Source organism: Dasypus novemcinctus, chromosome 26, assembly GCF_030445035.2.
Source record: "Dasypus novemcinctus isolate mDasNov1 chromosome 26, mDasNov1.1.hap2, whole genome shotgun sequence".
Classification (NCBI taxonomy): domain Eukaryota; kingdom Metazoa; phylum Chordata; class Mammalia; order Cingulata; family Dasypodidae; genus Dasypus; species Dasypus novemcinctus.
Genome location: NC_080698.1, coordinates 10,707,399 through 10,725,942, shown reverse-complemented (window position 1 = coordinate 10,725,942; position 18,544 = coordinate 10,707,399). Strand labels below are relative to the sequence as shown.

The following is an 18,544-nucleotide window of genomic DNA, read 5'->3' as shown; positions in this document are numbered from 1 at the left end:
GGACAAATCTCAAAAATACCTCAATAAACGTGCATCTGCCACCTAGCTAAAGATACAGAACATCCCCAGCCCTCCCAGAAGATAAACCTGCACCCTTTCTGGTTGATATTCCCCCAAATAACCACTATTTTGATTTCTGGTACTAAAGATTCCTTTTGCTGATTGTAGATACCCTGAGAGATTTTTTGGGGCTTGGATTTCATAAGCAGGTTATATTCTATTTGTGGGGACGGTGCGGCTGGAGTTTGGACTCTGTGTGAGGTAACAGGTCCTGGGCCCAATTTTCTGGGGTGCTGTGTTTGCTCTGAAGACTGCCTGACTAGGACTTCCCGGGCCTCAGTGTTCGCATCTGAAGGTTGACCCTCCTCCCCTCGCGTCCCCTCAGGCTGGGGGCAGTGGAAAATGCAGTTGTCTGGGGCCTCTGGTGTCTGCCTGGGACCTAGAGCTCAGTGGCCGGGGATGGGTGGGGCTGGAATCTGGGAGGCCCAGGAGTCTCGCCTACCAGGTTGTGTCTGAACAACGGACCTGGCAACGGCGTGGGCCAGACGAACACACTCGGCCTTCTGGAGCTTCCTCTGTCATCTGTTTTCTGGGGCCACCATGGTGCTGCTCAGGTCCCTGGGGCTCCTTCTTGTGCTGGGTGTCTCTGGTAAGGAGCTGGTGGCGGGGTGGGGAGCCCAAGTTCTCACCCTGCACTGCGTACTGGAGTGCTGCCCCTCCTCAGATATGCTGCCGTGCAGGGCAGGGGTTGAGGGAGGGCCAGGGACCGGCCAGGGCCTGACCCTCTGACCCCGATTCTTCATCTTGGCCGCTGCCTCGACCAAGGCCTCACTCCTCGTCTGTGAAGTGAACTGCCCTAAGTGCTGCCATGGGAACAAAGGAAGGGCCGGATCCTCTAAGGGCGGGCTGCCGGGCCCCACGGTGTGGCCAGGCGCTGCGGGGATTCAGGGCCAGTACGCTTGAGTGCTCTTCCGTGACATGGGGGTCTTCACCCCGAATCTCCTGCCCCTCACAGACCGTCACAGCCTGCCCTGGTCCGTGAATATCTCTGAGAGCCTGGGCCCTGGGACCCTCCTGCAGTCTTTCGTTTTCAACTGCTCCTCCCACATGCCCACCCTGGAACTGATCCGGGTGCAGCCACACAGCACCTTCTTCAACCCGCCCAGCCTGACTAGACTACAGGGGCAATATCTGGGCAAGGTAGGGCCGTGGGCAAAGCCGAGGTCGGGGGACACAGGGAAGAATGGAGAGTCCCAAAGCTGGGGGTGGAGTAAGGCACTGAAGAGCCTAAACCCCACATGGCACTGGCCCGGCCATAGGTGACCCTGAGCAGCTCGGCCCGGCTGGATGCTCTGGCGGTGAACCACTACGAGCTGCAGCTGCGGTTCACATGTGGCAACTATGTGATGAATGGGCCACTCACTGTGCACGTGCAGCGGGACCTTGGCCGAGTCCAGTGTGCCGGCCAATTTGCTGGCCCAGGTGAGGCCCGGGGCAGCAGTTGGGGGGCAAGCAGCCACAGCCTGAAAAGACCCTCCTTGACCTCTTCTCTGGCCAGCTGGGGATCTCATTCAGGTACTGGAGACGGTCCCACCCAGGGCAAGGTTGTACACTCTGCTGCTCCCGGGCCTGGAACACCAGGGAGCCCAGGTGAGTCCAGCACACACAGGGTGGTGAGTGTGGAGTGGGGGGTCATGGGGCCTGAGGCCAGCCTCTGCCTGGCCAGGCACAGCCTGCAGAGGGACCCTGCAGTGCACAGCTGAACCTCTGCATGATGCTTGTCCTTGGAAAGAGCCATTGAGGGCTGCCCACCTCCCAGTCATTATAGCCACTCCCAGGGGGACAGCTCAGGGGCTGAGTTCTTCTCTTGGGCTCACCTGTGCGTTCTGAGTTCTCCATGACAATTTATTACTTTTGCAATCCCCAAAAAGAAATGCAGTTGAAAACACAGCCCCGGTTGGGTGTGAGCAGATACATGTTGAGGGGGGTGCTTGGGCGCTGGGGTCAGCTGGGACCTCCAGCACTTCTCTCCTGTCAGATGAGCATCACCAGTGCCCAGGACCCTCCATACTTCCCTGGACCTTTCTCCATCAATGGGCGTGGTTGGCTGCAGGCACCAGCCCAGGGCCTCAAAGGCCAGGCTCATAAGGTGAGCGTGACATGGGCCCTGAGGGCTTTCATGGATTGGGCTTGGAACGCACAGAGCCTCCACCTCCTGGAGGCTTGTTTGTTCTTGGCCACCTCGACCTCCTTGACTACACTGCCCACACCCTGCACCTGCGGCCCCATGTTGGCTCCCCTCCCACTTTGGCCTGGTTCTGTGCTGGACCCTGGAGTCGCAGCAAGAAGGTCCCTGGCTCTGGAGCTCATAGCCCCCCTGGCGGGGTGGGTGTTGGGGCTCCTTGTGGAGGCCCCGAGGGGCTGCCTGTTTGGGGGAGAACTGTGCACAGACATACAGGTGGACAGACACAGTGGTTACCTCCTTGTTCCATGTGCACGCAGCTCTTCCAGCTGCGGGTCTCGGTGGCCTTTGGACAAGGTCGAAGCTGTCAGGGGATGCTCACCGTGAAGGTTCTGCCTGCTCTCTCCATCCAAGTCTCCTTCCTGTAAGGCTCCCCACCCTGGGAACAGGGTGGGGAGGCCGGGTCCCAAGAAATCAGGGGTAGAAGTGGAGGAAGGGCTGAGGTGTGGGGTGGCTGGAACCTTCCCAGCTGTCTGCCAACGCCCAGGGATGGGGCCTGCCAATCAGGCGGGGGTAGGGTAGGCGCAGGTGGGTGGGAGCCAGTGGCACCTTTCTCATCCAGGCAGCAGAACCAGAACATCACCATCCCCGAGGACCTGACCCTAGGGAGCGAAGTGGTTCAGGTCCAGGCCCGGGGCCCCCACGTGCGCTTTGAAATCCTCTCCCCGGTGCCCTGCCCTCTCTTCTCCATCGGACGTGGTGAGGGCCGTGGCAGGGAGGAGATGCCCCGGAGGCTGCTAAGGCCAGTCTAGAGGTCACCTGCGCTACCTCCTAGCCCTCGTGGGAAACGGGGGCAGGGTTGGGGCTGGGACTGGGGCGAGGTTAGACTTGGGAGGAGCCGGAATCAGATGCAGTTGTGGGAAGAGGTGGTGGGAGAGGCCGGGCTCAGTGCGCGCCCCCCCCCCCCCCCCCCCGCCCGCCTCCCCCACCGCCTAGTGGCTCTGGGGGCTTGGTGGGGGAAGGGCCTAGCTGGGGGCGGAGCCGGCCTGCGTCCCCTCACCCTGCCACTCCGCCCAGTGGATGGAGTGGTCCGGACCACTGCGCCCCTGGGGACGGCCAGGGCGACAGGCGCGGCAGTCACCAGGCTGCAGGTGAAGGCCTTCGAGCTGCTCCGGCCTGCAGCCAGCGCCGAGCTCGAGTTCATCGTGAACGTGCGGCCGGTCAACCTCTGGCCTCCGCGCTGCCACCCGGCGCTGCTGGTGTGAGTACCCGGGAGCCTTCGCCTGGGGCGCTGGGGCCACAGCCCTGGCTCGGGCCCTGCCCTGCTGCTCATCCTCGGCTCCCAGGACTCACATGCCCGAGACCGCCCCTGTGGGCACAGTGCTGAAGCCCCTCACTTGCGTGGACCCCGACGCAGACCGGGACACCCTCGACTACCAGCTGCTGCTCCACAGCCCTCCGGGCCCAGCCAGCCTCCGCCTTCGCGACGGAGTCCTGGAGGTGCTCAGCCCCTGCTCCCGGGCCCATGTGGGACCTTGGGGCATCAAGCGGCAGGGGGTCCGCAGGCCTGTGGGACCGGAACGGAGACCCTCTGGGATGGGGGGATGTGGTGGAGTTCAACTCTTTTGCGGTTTGGAAAAGGGAGGGCCAGGGTAGGCTGCTCTGCACGGGCCCCGCAGTGGGGCAGCCCAGTGGGCTGGAGGTTCTCCCCGGCCTGGGCTGGGCCTCACCCCGGCACCTCTGGCCAGGTGAACGCCTCTCTGGATTGTGACACTCCTGGGGCCTGTTTCCAGCATGCGGCCTCCATTATGGTGGTGGATGGAGGTCAGCCTCCTATGACCAGTGAGTGACCAAGACAGGCCACCGCATGGCCTCAGATGAAGCCCCCTGCCTGGACACTCAGGACAGGGCTGTGTTCCTTGCCCCCCTCCCATCCCCAGCACAGGGTCATCTCTTCTTAGATCCCTAGCAGCGAAAGGGCTGTCGCCCCCCTCTCCCCCAACCTTTTCCCTCTTTAGACTCCCAGGGAAGGGTCCTGTCTCCCGCCTCAGACCCCCTGGGAAGGGCTGGACCTCATAGGCCAGCTCCTTGACTGCCAAACGGCCCCCAGCTGAGGTGCCAGTACTGGTGGTGGTGACACCCGTCAACGAGTTCTCCCCAGCCTGTGCCCCACGCACGTTTCGGGTTCGGGAGGACGCAGGGCCCCACACGCTGCTGGGCTCCGTGGCGGGCACGGACATGGATTACCCACGCAACAGCATCAAGTACTCCGCCTCCAGGGGGCCCGCCGCCTTTGCCGTGGACCATCTCAGCGGTACTCCCACACCAGGGCTGGGGGGAGGGTGGGCTCCACGGTGCTGGTTCTGGAGGCCAAGTCCTTGGCCGCCCCTCTAGGGGAGGTTCACCTCCTGGCACCTTTGGACTACGAGCAGCAGAGGCTGTACAGGCTCACTGTCCTGCTGTCTGACTATGGCCAAGACTGGGACCCCACCTTCCACCGCTCAGGTTCCTGCACCATTGCCATCGAGGTTGAGGTAACGAGCCCTGGAGAGAGTCAAGACACGGGTTCAAATCTCCCTCTCTTTGCCTTTCCATCCTGTGCCTCAGTTTTCTCAATTGGTTAGGTGAGATGGGGGGCGGGTTCGTTGTGGAAGCGTTGGAGCCTGATGCCTGACCTCTGGCTGGGTGTGGTGGGAGGAGGCTGAGGGGCTGTTCTGGGGGTTTGGGGAATGGGTTGCCCCCCCCGATCCGGCTGCCCTCCCGCAGGATGTGAATGACCACGCACCTGAGTGCGAGCCCCCGTTCCAAGAACTCACCGTCCACACCCACTCGGGCCGTAGCGTGGAGGTGACCAAGATGTCATGCCAGATCCCCCAGGAGCCACAGCGCCTGACCTTCTCCTACAGCATCGTGGGAGGTTGGGCCGTGGGGACCGCTAGGCTGTGGAAGAGGGTCAAGCGAAGGCCAGCAATGGTCCCCTCCTCCTGTCACTTTCCTTGCAGGGAATAGCCAGCGCCGATTCAGCCTGCAAGGTGCTGTCCTGGTGCACAGTGACCCTGTGTTGGGGTCTCCCTGGCCGGAGCAGCCCCACACCTATGAGTTATTGATCCGCGTGGCCGATGCAGGCCCCTCCACCCCCCACTTCAGCACCACAGCCACCATCATTGTGCATCTAGTTCCCTGGAGGGCCAGCACAGTGGCCACCAGCACTCACAGAGCCAGAGTGAGGGGGCTACTCAGGCCACTGGGGATGGGGAGAAGAGACCTTGGAGGGCAAGGAGACCCTGTTTTCCAGATAGAACAATGGGGGAAGGCGTTCTAGAGGGAACCATGGATGCAAAGAACCTGGCAATACAGAAAGCATAACTGGGGTGTTGGGTGGCTCAGCCTATGGAGGGGTCTGAAGGCTGGGTGGCTGGCATTTTGGCAGGGAAGTGGTAATGGTGTGGCCTCCATTTCAGGTGTCCTCAATGACGACGCCCCTGCTTGTGACAGGCACGGAGGCTTTCTGGCAGCCAGAACCCTGGTTTGTGGTGGTGCTGACAGTGACCAGTGCCCTTCTCCTCTTGGCTCTGGGCTGGCTCCTCAGCTGCCTCCTTGGGAGGTAAGTCTCCTATTCCTGGGCTCCCCACCTCCTGCCTGCCCATGGGCCTGAGCTGTGGCTACATGGTTTCACCCAGCATTCTTTAAGGAGGTTCAGGGGATGGAACCTGGGATCTCGGACATGCAAAGCAGGTGCTCAGCCACTGAGCTCTACCCATTCTACCAAACTGATGGTATGGAGGAGGGCTGTCCTCCCTCCAGAGGTCTTCAGATTGGAGTCACAATGACAGTAGGAGGAAGCTGTCCCCATCCTTAGTGGAGCCTGGTCTGGGAACAGTATGGGTGTGCGTGAGGCCCAGGACTCCAGACTGATTCTATCACGTGTTGGGCATTTACTCCCGTTCCTGACCCTTGCCCTGATTTGAAACCTGCCCTGAGTTTTGTGGGAACAGGACTGAGCCCAGGGAGAGGTAAGGTAACAACGTGGGCATCACATACAGACACTGGCCATCCTGGGCACAAAGGGGTAGCTGCATGGTACCAGTTCCTGGAGCTAGCAGGCCTGCTGCCCTCACTACCTGGTCCCTGTTTCTGGCATTTCAGGGTGGCCCATGTGCTGCAGGCACGGAACAAACCAGCCCAGGCTCTGCTGTTGAACAGGTCAGCTGCCTCTGCTCCATCCCTGGGAGCCCAACTCTTAAACTTAGGCTGTGGCCAAGAGCCTTAGTCTGTATCCCCTGCTCCTACTTTGCCCCAGCATCCAGGGAACTGAGGGGTCTGTTGAGGGGTTCATGGAGGCACCCAGGATGGAGACGCTCCAGGCACCCAGCAGCGTCATGAGCCTGGTATGCAACCCACCATCCCAACTAGTGGGCACTGAGTACCCCCTACCCCCTTCAAGCCTGCCCCCTTCCTGGTGAGCACCATGCCAGCTCCCTCAGGATGGAGGCAGGTGGGCTCCTGTCGGCAGGGTCCAACTTATTGCACCCTCTTATTTTTCCTCTCAGCAGCATTTTGATGGCAGAGCACAGGACTCCCGTGAGTTCCCCTTTTCCCGAACCATATTCCACCTGGGCCCCATCTCTTCCTATTGCTAGGCAACCACCATCTACTCTTTCTCTGAATGGGGTCTTCTCTCACCCCTACTCACCGCTCAGACAATGTTTGGTCAAACACCTGTGGTGCCAGCTGATGATCCAGACCTGATCTGTTCTCTGTCCACAGAGGTGGGGAGGGGAGGGCAAGGGATAGGGGAGAGACTCCCAGATTACCCCTGTGTCACCAGTGAATTAAGGCAGAGGGATCTGGCACTGGTCTTCGGGGAGCTGGCATCCAGTTTTGGGGAATCAAGGCAGCTTTCTGTGCATTTGGACCAGGCCTCAGAGGACTCGCTAAGATGGGAAGGGAGGGAGGGGACAGGCTGAGTCCCAGCAGAAGGGGGTGCCACACCCAGAGATGGGGGGGCAGTTCTGTTGAGGCTGCCAATGCTCTCTTCTCTCTTGGCCACCTGGACTCAGGTACGGGCAGAGATTACCTGTTCAACACGCGTACGGGAGCCCGGCGGTGGCTCTGAGGCCAGGCAGCTTCCTCACTACCTGTGGTTTCTTCTTGGCATGATCATGGCCTGTTTTCAAGCTGATTCAATAATAAACACAATTACAAACCCCAAAGTTCAGTATATGTGGGAGAAGCGCTGAGATCTGTGCACCCTTGTTCTCACTTGGAGAATGCCCTAACTGGGAATAGATGTAGCGTGAGTGGTTGAGTGCCTGCTTCCCATATTCGAGGTCCTGGGTTCAATCCCTGTTACCGCCTTTAAAAAAAGAAAAAAAAAATCCCGAGAATGCCCAAATTTGTGGGCACACTCTAGGGAGTAGCAGGGTTATTTCTCTTTTAAGAAGGTATCATACAATGTTCTGCCAGTAAATGATGCCCTGTGGAGGTAAGGGGGCCTCCATTCTGAACATTCTTTCAGAGGCCACCTAGCTCTGGCAGGTTGGGAGAATCCAGGAGCTTTCTTTTCCCACCAGGATAGGACATAGTTGCTGTTTGAGGGCCCCACCAATTTCCATGGCAATTGGCTCAATATGTATGGGTCTATTGAGAAAGAGCTGGAGCTTCTGCACTAGGGAGAGGGGTGGCACAGGCTTGAGAAGCCTGTGGTGTGGCTGGCTTCTAAGGAGGTGTTTCCATTTCCTCCTGATGTTTCTTCTCGCTCCTCAGCCCATGATCTTCCTGGTGCTGAGAGGAGCTATTGCACTTAGCCAGGTGACCTACAGCAACTCGTAGGAGGGCAGGTCCCCCTGGGTGCAGTGCTGACCCATTCCCTGCAGTCAGCTCTCAGGCTACTGCTAGCTCTCCAAAAGAACCTGCTTTCTCGGTGAGGCTACCCTTACTAGGATGTCCTCAGTTTCTCTCCATCTTCTCCCCAGAAGAAGTCTGTGGGCCTGAACCTGCTTATACCACTGGAGAACTTTCCTTCTTGACCTTCAGTTATGGTGATCCAGGCTGTGGAATGACAGGCCCTGGAAGAAGCTGAGTGCCTACTATGAGGAGAAAAACATCCTTCACTGGTTCCCACTAAAGTAAGAGCATCAGAGCAGGCCTCAGGAACAGAAAACTGGGAGTGGGCTGTTACAGGAAGTGTCTGCAGGTAGACTTTTCCTGAGCACTTAGTCTGCTCTGAAGGGTTCATTAAATCTCCAAGCATCTCTAAGGTGCCTGACCGTTATTTTCATTTTACAGGTGGGGCACACAGGCCTTAAAAGTCACAGAGCTAGCTAGTTGGGGCAGTTGGATGCAGGCCCTAGGTGGTGTGCTGCACCCGCGCTCCGAAGCGTGGGGCCAAGCCCAGTGCTTTGTGTGAAAGGCCAGAGATAACTGAATGCCTTGGACTCAAATTGCCGTGCACGGGTGCTTCGAAGGCAGGTCATGACAGACCAGGGCAAAAGATGCTGTCATGAGAACTCAAGGCCAGATGCTCCAGGGCAGAGAGGAGGGAGTGTCCTCTATGTGCCACGGCTTGTGCTGGGGATGAGTTCCAGGCAGAAGGCACAGCGTAAGCAAAGGGCCAGGGGTTGCTGGGGCAATATAGACGGCAGCGCCTCCGTACTGGTGAGGAGGAAAAGCTGGAGAAACCGTTGGGATGAGGGCATTATACTCTGGAGTCAGTAAAAGTAGATGCTAGACCTCGCGTTTCTACTTCACGGGTGGAGTGACCTTGGCCCGGGCTTCCCTCTCTGCGCCTCAGTTTCCTAATCAGTGAACCGGGGACAACAGCTCCTCCCTCCCAGCGTAGGTGATAAAGCATATAGCACACAGCAGACATTCCGTAAGTGTGCGCGCGCGCGTGTGAGAAGACACTACCGGCAGAGCACAGGAGCTGCACGAACACTGCAACCAAGGGCGCTCAGTCCTCGTACTCGCCGGCAAGTACTCCCGGGCCAGCGACTACGAGCACCGCGCGCAGGCGCCAACCTATGTCGTCATAGTCACGTGCCCAGGGCGTTCGGCGGAGGCCTAGAGGGGCACGTTCTAACTGACAGGCTTAGCTAACCTATCAGCGAGAAGCACCGCCCGGGCGGCGGACCCAGAGACCGTTGATTGGCGACAACCTCCGTCAGGGGCGGGTTCTTCGCCGTCCTGGTTGCTATGACGCCCGGTCACCGCCCCCTCGGCTGGCCGCCATCTTGTTGTTGATCCGTACCCAGTGGGCAGCGCCGGGAGCTGGACCGAGCGGCCGGTGCGGGGCCGCTGCTGCGGGGCTCAGCCACCTGCGCTGCCTGCCAGGGGGCGGGACGAAATCTGGAGGCCCGGGGGGCCCAGCTCCCGAGGGGGAGCCGTGGGCGCCCGCTGCCCGGGCTAGGCTGGTGAGTGACAGCAGCCGGGCCGAAAGGCCGGCCTGACAGCCGCCGGGCAGTCAGCGGCGGGCGCGGCGTCTGGGCTGGCGGGCGTGGGGCTGGGGCATTGGCCGAGCATCTCTCGAGCGTCCTGACTGGCTGCCTGCGGCGTTTCCAAGAGGCTGGTGCCGAGGCTTTGGGTCGGGCCGCGGGGACAGCCGGGATGGAGTCGGAGAGCCACGCGCCCCAGGGCGGGCCGACGGGGTAGCTGGAAACTGGCTTCTCGGATTGAAGCCCTGGGCACCGCTGGTCCGGAGCGCTGAAGCGTGTCCAGTGCCCACCTGATGTCCTCCGGGGCATTGCTCCCGGATGGGAAGTACGCGCACCCTCTTTCTTAATTGTCGCTCCTGCGAGTGATTTTCAGACCATCGGAGACTGAGACTAGAAGACGCAGGCGAAAGTCCCAGCCAAGCAGGCTGGTGTCACGGCGCTCTCATTCTGGCAGGGCCGTCTACCTTGCTGCCTGGCGCCTTACCCCCGAGACCTGCTTGGAGCCGCCCGTGCTCCTTGGAGCTCGGTACCCGTTTGATTCTTCCTGAAGAGCTTGGTTAAATGTCCATGATGCCTGAATTTTATTTTGGAACATAATTTCTTTGGCTTCTCGACTACCACTTCTTGGGAGTGTGGTAAGGTCTTCCTCTTTTTGCTGCAGGAGAAAGTGAATGTTTTGGTCGTTTTTTTGGTAGATTCTATCTCCTAGAAATGTTCCCTCAGTTTGATGAGGGAATGGAGGCGTGTGTTAGAGTCAGAATAAGAAATGAAACTGGTTTTTGCTGTTGTGAATGGTATTAACTTTTAACAGAACAGTACTAAGTAGGTCTTGCCGGGTGAAAACACAGGTTCCTTTCCCTCTGAGAGGGTGGGAGGGTTGGAGAGCTAGGGCAGTGTGTTCAGGTCTAGGAATAGTTCTGACAGCACCAGAACATATTTCTCTTTTCCTTTGGTTTTTGGACTTCTCCACACAGGCTGCTTGTATGCTGTCATACTAAAAGTCTGCCCGAAGTGTCTTGGAAGTCAAACAACAATACTTTTATGCCCTTGTGTTAGGATCTTGTTACCTTAGAAGGTTTAATTTTGGAAAAAAGCAGCTCCTTGCTCAGGAAGTCCTTTTGATCAGATGCTGAAGCCAGAGTGGCCTTTTGCTGTTTGTCTGAGATTATGCTTTGAGAAGAGAGAGAAGCTGGGTAGTCATTTATTTAACTGCTCTCTTTGGGGCCATATTTTGAATCTTTAATGAGTTTTGACCTTCGTGACACTGGTTCCAGGGGCGGTTCTTGACAAGAAAGGAGAGAGAGACTAAAATATTAGGGACTTGTCAACATTGTCTCAAGTTAACTTTGTTTTCCCTTTCATTAATGCTTTCTTTAGGAAGTTAGGTACCCACAAATTTAAATTCTTGCTAGTTTCCGTTAAGATAACGAGTGGGTTCCTATCCTCTTTTGGATAGCATCTCTTTGAGATGCAGAGACAGACTTTCTCTTTAGGAAATGTCACAATGTTAACTTTCGCATATAAACGCATGCAATTTTTGGGAGTTCATGGGCCTCTTAAGGTCCATCCCTGGGCTCTTTGTTACAACCCAAGGAAATTATATCCACAAACTTTTATTGCTTTTATTTAATGCTCTAACCATCTCATGAATATTTATGAGTGGTGGGTGATGCTTGATTCTGCATCTACTATTACCCAAAGGTAACTATTAGTAGTACTGCTCTGGGTATTTTTAAGTGCAAATGCGTGGGAACGTTGTTAAAACACTAACTTCATTTCTTTATGCTTATGTGATTCATCTGTAAACCTCAGCACTTTTAACTATCTTGGGCAGCAGACATCCTTCACATGGAGATCCTACACTGAAGTCAGGAATTGCCACAGGCTTATAGAATCTAGATCCAGTGTCCTTATGTGGCATTCGGGGTGCTGCTGCCCGCTGGCCCCGGCCACCTCCCCAGGGCTTGTCCTAATCCCTGCTAACCAAATGGTTTGCTAAACATTCCATACATTATTCTCTACGTAAATCCTCTCGAAATCCTAGGGCCTTTGCCCCTGTTTGGGATGCACTTTTTCCTACAGCTCAACTTCTCTTTCCTCAGCTCAGGTCCTGTTTACCTACCTACCTACCTACCTTCTTTATGAAACATCCCAAAACATTCAGTTCCTGGTGATACTCCTTCTAAACTTCAGTAGCATTATTGTCCTTTTGGCCCTTAAACAAAAACTGTAAAATAGTACTTGCTCTTTTAAACATACTTTTTTTTGTTTCCTCTGGTAGGCTCTAAACCCTCTGCTACAGGAACTGTATTTTATACCGTTATAAAGTAGTAGATGCAGACTGTTTACAAGGATGTATTAAATTTGACTGAATTGGAAATGTTTCCTATAATTAAGCACGGAAATTGAAGGCATGGGCAGGTAGAACTGGGGATCCAGTGGCCATGGGTGGCTATCTTTACCCTGTCCTAAGTGCTTGCATGTGTTGACTCTAGCTCCTTAAAGAGGCAGGCCTGTCCTCAGGGCTGCACTACAGAGACAAGACTCACTCTGAGTGTGGAATTGAGGCCTGAAAACAGAAAGTTAATTCCGTATCTCACAAGTGGCCTGTGGGGCTGGGATGCCATTTTTGACTTTTGGAAAACGTGCTGGGTGACCATGATGGCACAAGGTGCTGATATTCTTAGATCCTTTTCCTGGTTGGGTCTCGGTTTCACTGCCACCTTGTGCTGCTCTAAATGTGTCAGTAGTAGTTGTTTTGCTTCTTGTCCTCCTTGCAGTGCTGCCTTCTGAATATAAGGAGCAGTGATGCGCATAGCTGGGGAAGGGTGCCCAGTGCACTGTCTGTGGCTTGGCTTTAGTATAGGAAGTCAGGCATCATGCACGTTTGTGCTACTAGATCTGTGCTTTTGCATTCAATTTCAAATAGATTGCCATTTATGGTGGGAAAACCTAGGGCATCTTGATTTCTTTTGCAAATGATAGTAGATGGAGATCTGTCATGTTTGCTGCTATAGTTTGAAGTTACATTTGTGAAAGAGGCATTACAAATGAGTTTTAATGGGAACATGTGTTCACTTCAGGGCTGAGTCCCTCAATTTGTTTAAATTGAGTGCTTGAAAATCTATTACTGATCTCTTTGAGTAAACTTCTGTAAAAGTTTTATTTGTGGATGGAGGTTTAGTTAATTTTTTCCTGACCCCTCATTATACAGAAGGTGGGCAGGCTAGGGAAGCAGGTCTAGGACTGGAGTTTTTTCAAGTTCAATGTTTGCTATCTGTAAATAATGGATGATAGAACTATTTTAATCATCCTTCATCAATTGTAAAAGGTAACTACTGTTATAAGTACAATTATTATTTTTTTATATGTCAGGAATAAGGATTTTTTAAAAATTTAAAGCTAATAGGTCACAAGCACAATTATTTTTAAAAAGTGCTGTCATCCACGGTAACAAATGTTCCATACCAATGCAAGGTGTTGGTGATGGGGTGGTGCCTGTGAATCCTATATTTTATGCATGATTGTTTTGTAAACTCACAATTTCTCTAAGGAAAAAAAAAATTGATGGTAGTAAATAAGAGCACCTTGAAGTCCATAAATATATGGGCAAACTGGAAACGGGTGTGGCTCAAGAGATTGAAGGTTCTCCTCCCACATGGGACATCCTGGGTTCAGGTCCCAGTGCCTCCTGAAAAATAAACAACAAGCAAAACAAACAAAAAATCAACTCAGGGAAGCTGGTGTGGCTCAGTGGCTGAGTGCCGATTTCACACATTCAAGGTTCCAGGTTCAATCCCCAACCCCTAGTACCTCAAAAAAAACAACAGCAACAAAAAACACATTATGATTGAATGAACATTTAAGAACAACTTCTCTTATACTCAGAAAGTCACATATCTCAATAAAACTGCTAAAAAAAGTTACATAATAATGTTTGTGATAATGTGGAGAAATTGTCACCCTAATGCATTGCTGGTTGGGATATAAAATGGTGCATCCACTTTGGAAAAGTCTGGTAGTTTGTCAAAAGGTTAGGTAAAGAATTACCACATGACTTAGCAATTCTACTTCAAGAGAAATGAAAGGTAAAGAATTACCACATGACTTAGTAATTCCACGCCTGGAGAAATGAAAACATATGTCCACACAACTTGTACACAGATGTTTATAGCAGCCTTATTCCTAATAGCCAAATGATGGGAACAGCCCAAATTGATGAACTGATGAATGGTTAAACAAAATTTGGTATATCCATACAATGGAATATTATTTGGCCATATAAAGGAATGAAGTACTGATACATAGCAACATGGATGAATCTTGAAAACATGCTAAGAGAAAGAAGCCAGTCTTAAAGACCACTTGTTATATGATTTCATTTATATGGAATGTCCAGAATGGGTCGTTCTATAAAAACAGAAAGTAGATTAAGGGTTGCTTAGGGCTGGTGTATTAGTCAGGATTCTGCAGAGAAACAGAATGGACAATATATGTAAATACTAAGATTTAGTATAGGAATTGGCTTATACAACCATAGGGATAGGCAAGTCCAAATTCCACAGGGCAGGCCACAAGTTGGAAACTGTAAAGGTGATGAATTCCCCCTGGAGAAGCTGGCAGTCTGGAGTAAAGAGAGAAATTCTTTTCATCAGTTCTTCCTTTAAGCCTTTAACTGATTAGATGAGGGAGACTTCTGTCATTGCTGAAGGCATTCTTCTTTGTTGATTATAGATGCAATCAGCCATAGATGCATTTGATTGACTAATGATTTAAATCCACAAACTACTCATAAGCATGGTACTTAAGTAATATGCTAGTGTTTGACCAAACAAGTGGATACCATAACCTGGCCAAATTAATACCTGAAATTAACCAACCTAGGAGGTGATAGCCAAAGGATACGGGGTTTCTTTCTTTTTTAAAAAAAATTTTTGTGGCAACATATTTGCATCATAAAATTTCCCATTTTAACCACTCTCAAGTATCCAACTCTGTGGTATTAATTACAATATTGTGCTACCATCACCACCAACCATTACCAAAACTTATCTGTTACCCCAGAGATTTTATCCATTAAGCATTAACTCCCCATCTCCCCAACTTCCCATTTTTTTTCTCTCATCCTAACTGTATTTACTGTGCACTATTCAATTCTGGACACTGTGTCAGGTACTGTTCTGGGTATTGAGGCTCCAGCAGTAAATGTCTTAAGACAAAGTCCCTGCCCTCAAGACTCCAACCTCCAGATAAAAAGATAAATTACAATAGACAGTAATTAGAACAGTGTGGTGTTGGTACAAGAATAGCTATAGCAGTGACATAGATTAGGAAAAAAATATAATGGTTTATATAACAAGGGGTTCCTTTTTGAGGTAATTGAAAAGTGACTATGATGATGGCTGCACTTATCTGTGAGTATACTAAAAACCATTGAATTGTACATTTTAAATGGGTGAGCTATATGGTGTGTGAGTTATATCCCAATAAACTTTTTATTTAAAAAGCAATTTATTAATTATATATAAGTAATATATATTCATTAGTAAGAAGAAGAAAATATATGAATAAACACTAAATAAAAATAAAGGATCACTTGTAACTTCACTGTTAACTTTTTAGTGTATAACCAGATGTTTTTTCCTGTCTTATAACTTCTACAAAAATGGGATTTTCCTATACATCCTGGTTTGTACCTTTTTGCAGTCTTCAGCATTATGTTGAAAACATCTGTGTGGGTAGGTGAGTAACTCATGTCAGGGTCGGCGGGCAGAGGAGAGAAGCAGGATATAAAGGCAGTGGTTGTCCTAGGGGCCAGGATGACCTGGTGAGCACAGGGCCTCTCTAAAGGGTCATCTCTTGCTTAATTCCAGCCAGTTGTGTTACTAGAGCTTGTGATTTATTTCTTTATTTAAGGGAACCAGAAGGGAGCATAGCTCAAGTTGTTGGGCCCCTGTTTCCCATGTAGGAGGTCTTGGGTTAGATCCCCAGTATCTCCTAAAAACAAATAAACAAATGAAAAAAAACAACAACTTTCATTTGGGAATGGATGTAGTGCAGTACCTCCTTTAAAAAAAAACAAAACATAAAAACCCAGAAATTTGGAATTTTACATGAAATTTCCTTTGAAACTGGCAATGAGTTAAAAAATTTTCAAGCCACTTTACTGTTCAAATAAAACCCACTGTTGACTAGAAGTGTCTGGCAGACCTCTAATCTCTGATCTTTATGCTGCCTCATTGTTTTTAATCATTTTTAAACTTTATTGAGGTATAATTGCTATACAGTAAAGTGTGTCCTTTTCTCTTGTACGTACATACAGTTTAATGAGTTTTGACAAATGTATATATTCATATACACACCTATTTTAAAAACTTTCATCAGTCCCAGAAGGTTCTTTTGTTCCTCTCCCCAATCAGTTCCAGCCTACTTCCTGGGCCCAGACAACCACTAGTCTGTCACTTTAGATTAAATTTGCATTTTTTAGAGTTCTGTGTAAATGGAATAAAAATAGAGTCTTTCGTGTCTGGCTGCTTTTGTTCAGCAGGATTTTCTTTGTTGTTGTTACCGAAATTTCTTTAAATTATTCAGAAGTTATTATAGTCTTATATTTTATGATTATCCGTTCAGCTGTCTTTCCAAAAAGAGCTGTATGTTTGCTGTCATAAAAGTCTTGTGGGAAACGGACTTTGGCCCAGTGGTTAGGGCATCCGTCTACCATATGGGAGGTCCGCGGTTCAAACCCCGGGCCTCCTCGACCCGTGTGGAGCTGGCCATGCGCAGTGCTGATGCGCGCAAGGAGTGCCGTGCCACGCAAGGGTGTCCCCCGCGTGGGGGAGCCCCACGCGCAAGGAGTGCGCCCGTGAGGAAAGCCGCCCAGCGTGAAAAGAAAAGTGCAGCCTGCCCAGGAATGGCGCCGCCCACACTTCCTGTGCCGCTGACGACAACAGAAGCGGACAAAGAAACAAAAGCAGACAAAGAAACAAGACGCAACAAATAGACACCAAGAACAGACAACCAGGGGAGGGGGGAAATTAAATAAATAAATCTTTAAAAAAAAAAAAAAAAAAAAGTCTTGTGTTCTCCAAAGGTGAATTCCTAATCTTGAAATTGAGAAAGTATGGAATAAGACATTTGTATGAAAGCCATTATAATAATCAAATCCCTGAACATTTTCAGCGTGATGTTTTGAAGTCCACCCATTTTGTTGCATCCTTTTTTATTGCTGAGAAGTATTCCATTGTATGGATGTATCACAACTTGTTTATCCATTCATTTGCTGAAAGGCATTTGGCTTTTAACTATTATGAATAAAGATGAAATACATTCTCATACGAGTATTGTGTATATATATGTTTTCATTTCTCTTAGATAATTATCTAAGAATAGAACTGCTCTGACCCCCGGACTGCATCAGAGGGTCACTGTCTCTGTAAAATGAAGAGGGCTCTAGGCCCAATTTTGTTGTTACACCTGCCTCATAGTCCTCAGCTCCAAACTTCATTTTCCATTTTTGCCAAATTTTGGGGTCTACCCTTACCGAATCAAGAACTAGTAGTGTCAGGGAGATTGAAATTACTAGAACTGTTGCAACTAGACCCCTGCTTCTGTTTGTTTCAGAGTTTGCTTCACTACTTGTCATATTTATAGATTTCTGTTAATTGATACAGTCCAGAAGGGTTCTTGGTCATCCACACATAATCACAGAATTCATCTTTGATCTCTTGGGGAGCCTGGCCTTGGTGATTTGTGCCTTTGTAAGTCTCCAGGCCCATTCACCTCAGTGGGCACTGTCTTTAGATGGTTGGTCATGTGGTACATAGTTCTCTATTTTAAAGTGTTATAGGTGAAGTAATTTAAATCTCTGGAGCTTGAGGTCTCCTTGTCTGATGATCTCCCCATGTGTGGAATTTGAAAACTAATAACAGAGGGTCCTAGCTTTTAACAGAGCTGATAACAAACAGAGTCCCAGGTTTTAATCACTGGGACAGCAGCCTGTAGTTTTGGTGATGAGTACTCATTTAAATCTCCTCCATCAAAGGTCATTTCTACATGTTACCTGTTACGCAGTTTGGAATATTGCATTGTTCCACTAATGACTTCTGAGATGGGGAGGCTAATGTGTCAGCTTGGCCAGGTAATGGTACCTAGTTGTTTGGTCAAGCAAGCACTGGGCTAATTGTAATAGAAGGGCATTTCATGGACTTTAATCATCAGTGAGTTGATCTCATAGATAGCTGGTTACATCTATAATCAACTAAGGAGATTGCTGTGAGTGACGTCTCAACCAATCAGTTGAAGACCTTAAAAGGGGAAGTTATTTCAGTATTCAGAGAGAGAATTCCCATCTCTCCTTCAGACAGCCAGCATCTCCTGGGAACTCATCAAGGACCTTCATCAGAGCCCCTAGTTTACAATCTGCCCTACGGAATTTGGACTTGTGCTTCACCACAGTCGTGTGAGAAAACTTTATAAAATCTCATGCTAGTGACAGATATCTCCTGTTGGTTCTGTTTCCCTAGAGAACCCTGACAAATACAACTTCTTAGGCCAGTGATCAGTAACTAGTTTCCAATAACTTGGATATCAGAATCTTCTTTTAAAGTTTCCCAAATCTCTTAAGGAATTAAGTCAAATCTTTTGAAACTGACAAGATGACATTTTCTGAAAGGAAGGTAGGGTAGGATTTAAAATGAATGAAACGCGTATGGGAGTTGTTTTATGAGATAATTATTCTTTATTTTTTTTTCAAGATTTTTTATTTATTTCTCTCACCTTCCGTGCCCCCCCCTCCAGTTGTCTGCTCTTTGTGTCCATTTGCTGTGTGTTCTTCTGTGTCCGCTTGTGTCTGTTCTCGTTTTGTTGCTTCATCTTGCTGATATCTCCGTGTGTATGGTGCCATTCCTGGGCAGGCTGCACTTTTTTCATG

At 50.7% G+C, this 18,544-nt stretch overlaps 2 protein-coding genes and 1 long non-coding RNA gene across 14 annotated transcripts in view; 2 read left to right on the top strand and 1 right to left on the bottom strand.

Annotated features, from left to right (window-relative positions):
• Nucleotides 1–563: 563 nt before the first annotated feature.
• On the top strand, nucleotides 564–8,436 carry CDHR4 (cadherin related family member 4). 8 transcript variants are annotated; one of them, XM_004451859.3, is made up of 19 exons: nucleotides 564–649; nucleotides 1,016–1,200; nucleotides 1,320–1,482; nucleotides 1,559–1,650; nucleotides 2,039–2,149; nucleotides 2,503–2,606; nucleotides 2,805–2,941; nucleotides 3,260–3,443; nucleotides 3,529–3,682; nucleotides 3,931–4,024; nucleotides 4,293–4,496; nucleotides 4,577–4,716; nucleotides 4,949–5,099; nucleotides 5,185–5,405; nucleotides 5,644–5,786; nucleotides 6,329–6,385; nucleotides 6,483–6,570; nucleotides 6,733–6,763; nucleotides 8,158–8,436. In XM_004451859.3, exons 1-19 carry the CDS (start codon nucleotides 601–603, stop codon nucleotides 8,262–8,264), a joined length of 2,415 nt encoding a protein of 804 aa, XP_004451916.2. In that variant the 5' UTR covers nucleotides 564–600; the 3' UTR covers nucleotides 8,265–8,436. The 8 variants fall into 8 exon arrangements, with proteins under 8 accessions (XP_004451916.2, XP_023442698.2, XP_023442697.2 ...); XM_023586930.2 differs by having other exon boundaries at nucleotides 2,009–2,149; nucleotides 6,736–6,763; nucleotides 8,161–8,436; XM_023586929.2 differs by having other exon boundaries at nucleotides 2,009–2,149; nucleotides 6,736–6,763.
• LOC139437640 (uncharacterized) lies at nucleotides 5,002–9,176 on the bottom strand. The gene is made up of 3 exons (XR_011647526.1): nucleotides 9,092–9,176; nucleotides 7,260–7,360; nucleotides 5,002–5,122 (listed from the first exon to the last, which is right to left on the bottom strand). It is a non-coding gene; the product is annotated as an uncharacterized lncRNA (long non-coding RNA).
• A 210-nt stretch (nucleotides 9,177–9,386) lies between these two features.
• IP6K1 (inositol hexakisphosphate kinase 1) overlaps nucleotides 9,387–18,544 on the top strand; it is a 68,256-nt gene continuing 59,098 nt past the window's right edge. For 2 of the 5 annotated variants that reach the window (XM_004451865.4, XM_012522683.3), the window contains exon 1: nucleotides 9,387–9,594. The gene's annotated coding sequence lies outside the window, so the exon portion shown is untranslated. Of the gene's footprint in view, nucleotides 10,251–18,544 lie in introns of all 5 variants that reach the window. The other 3 variants (XM_004451866.4, XM_058288574.2, XM_058288575.2) reach the window with 3 other exon arrangements.

Bases quoted from the DNA above. Each gene is read 5' to 3' on its own strand.
- CDHR4 (XM_004451858.3), top strand. From the start codon at position 601: ATGGTGCTGCTCAGGTCCCTGGGGCTCCTTCTTGTGCTGGGTGTCTCT. The intron at 1,201-1,319 runs GTAGGGCCGTGG...GCCCGGCCATAG, and splicing joins AGGGGCAATATCTGGGCAAG to GTGACCCTGAGCAGCTCGGC. The intron at 5,100-5,184 runs GTTGGGCCGTGG...CTTTCCTTGCAG, and splicing joins CTCCTACAGCATCGTGGGAG to GGAATAGCCAGCGCCGATTC.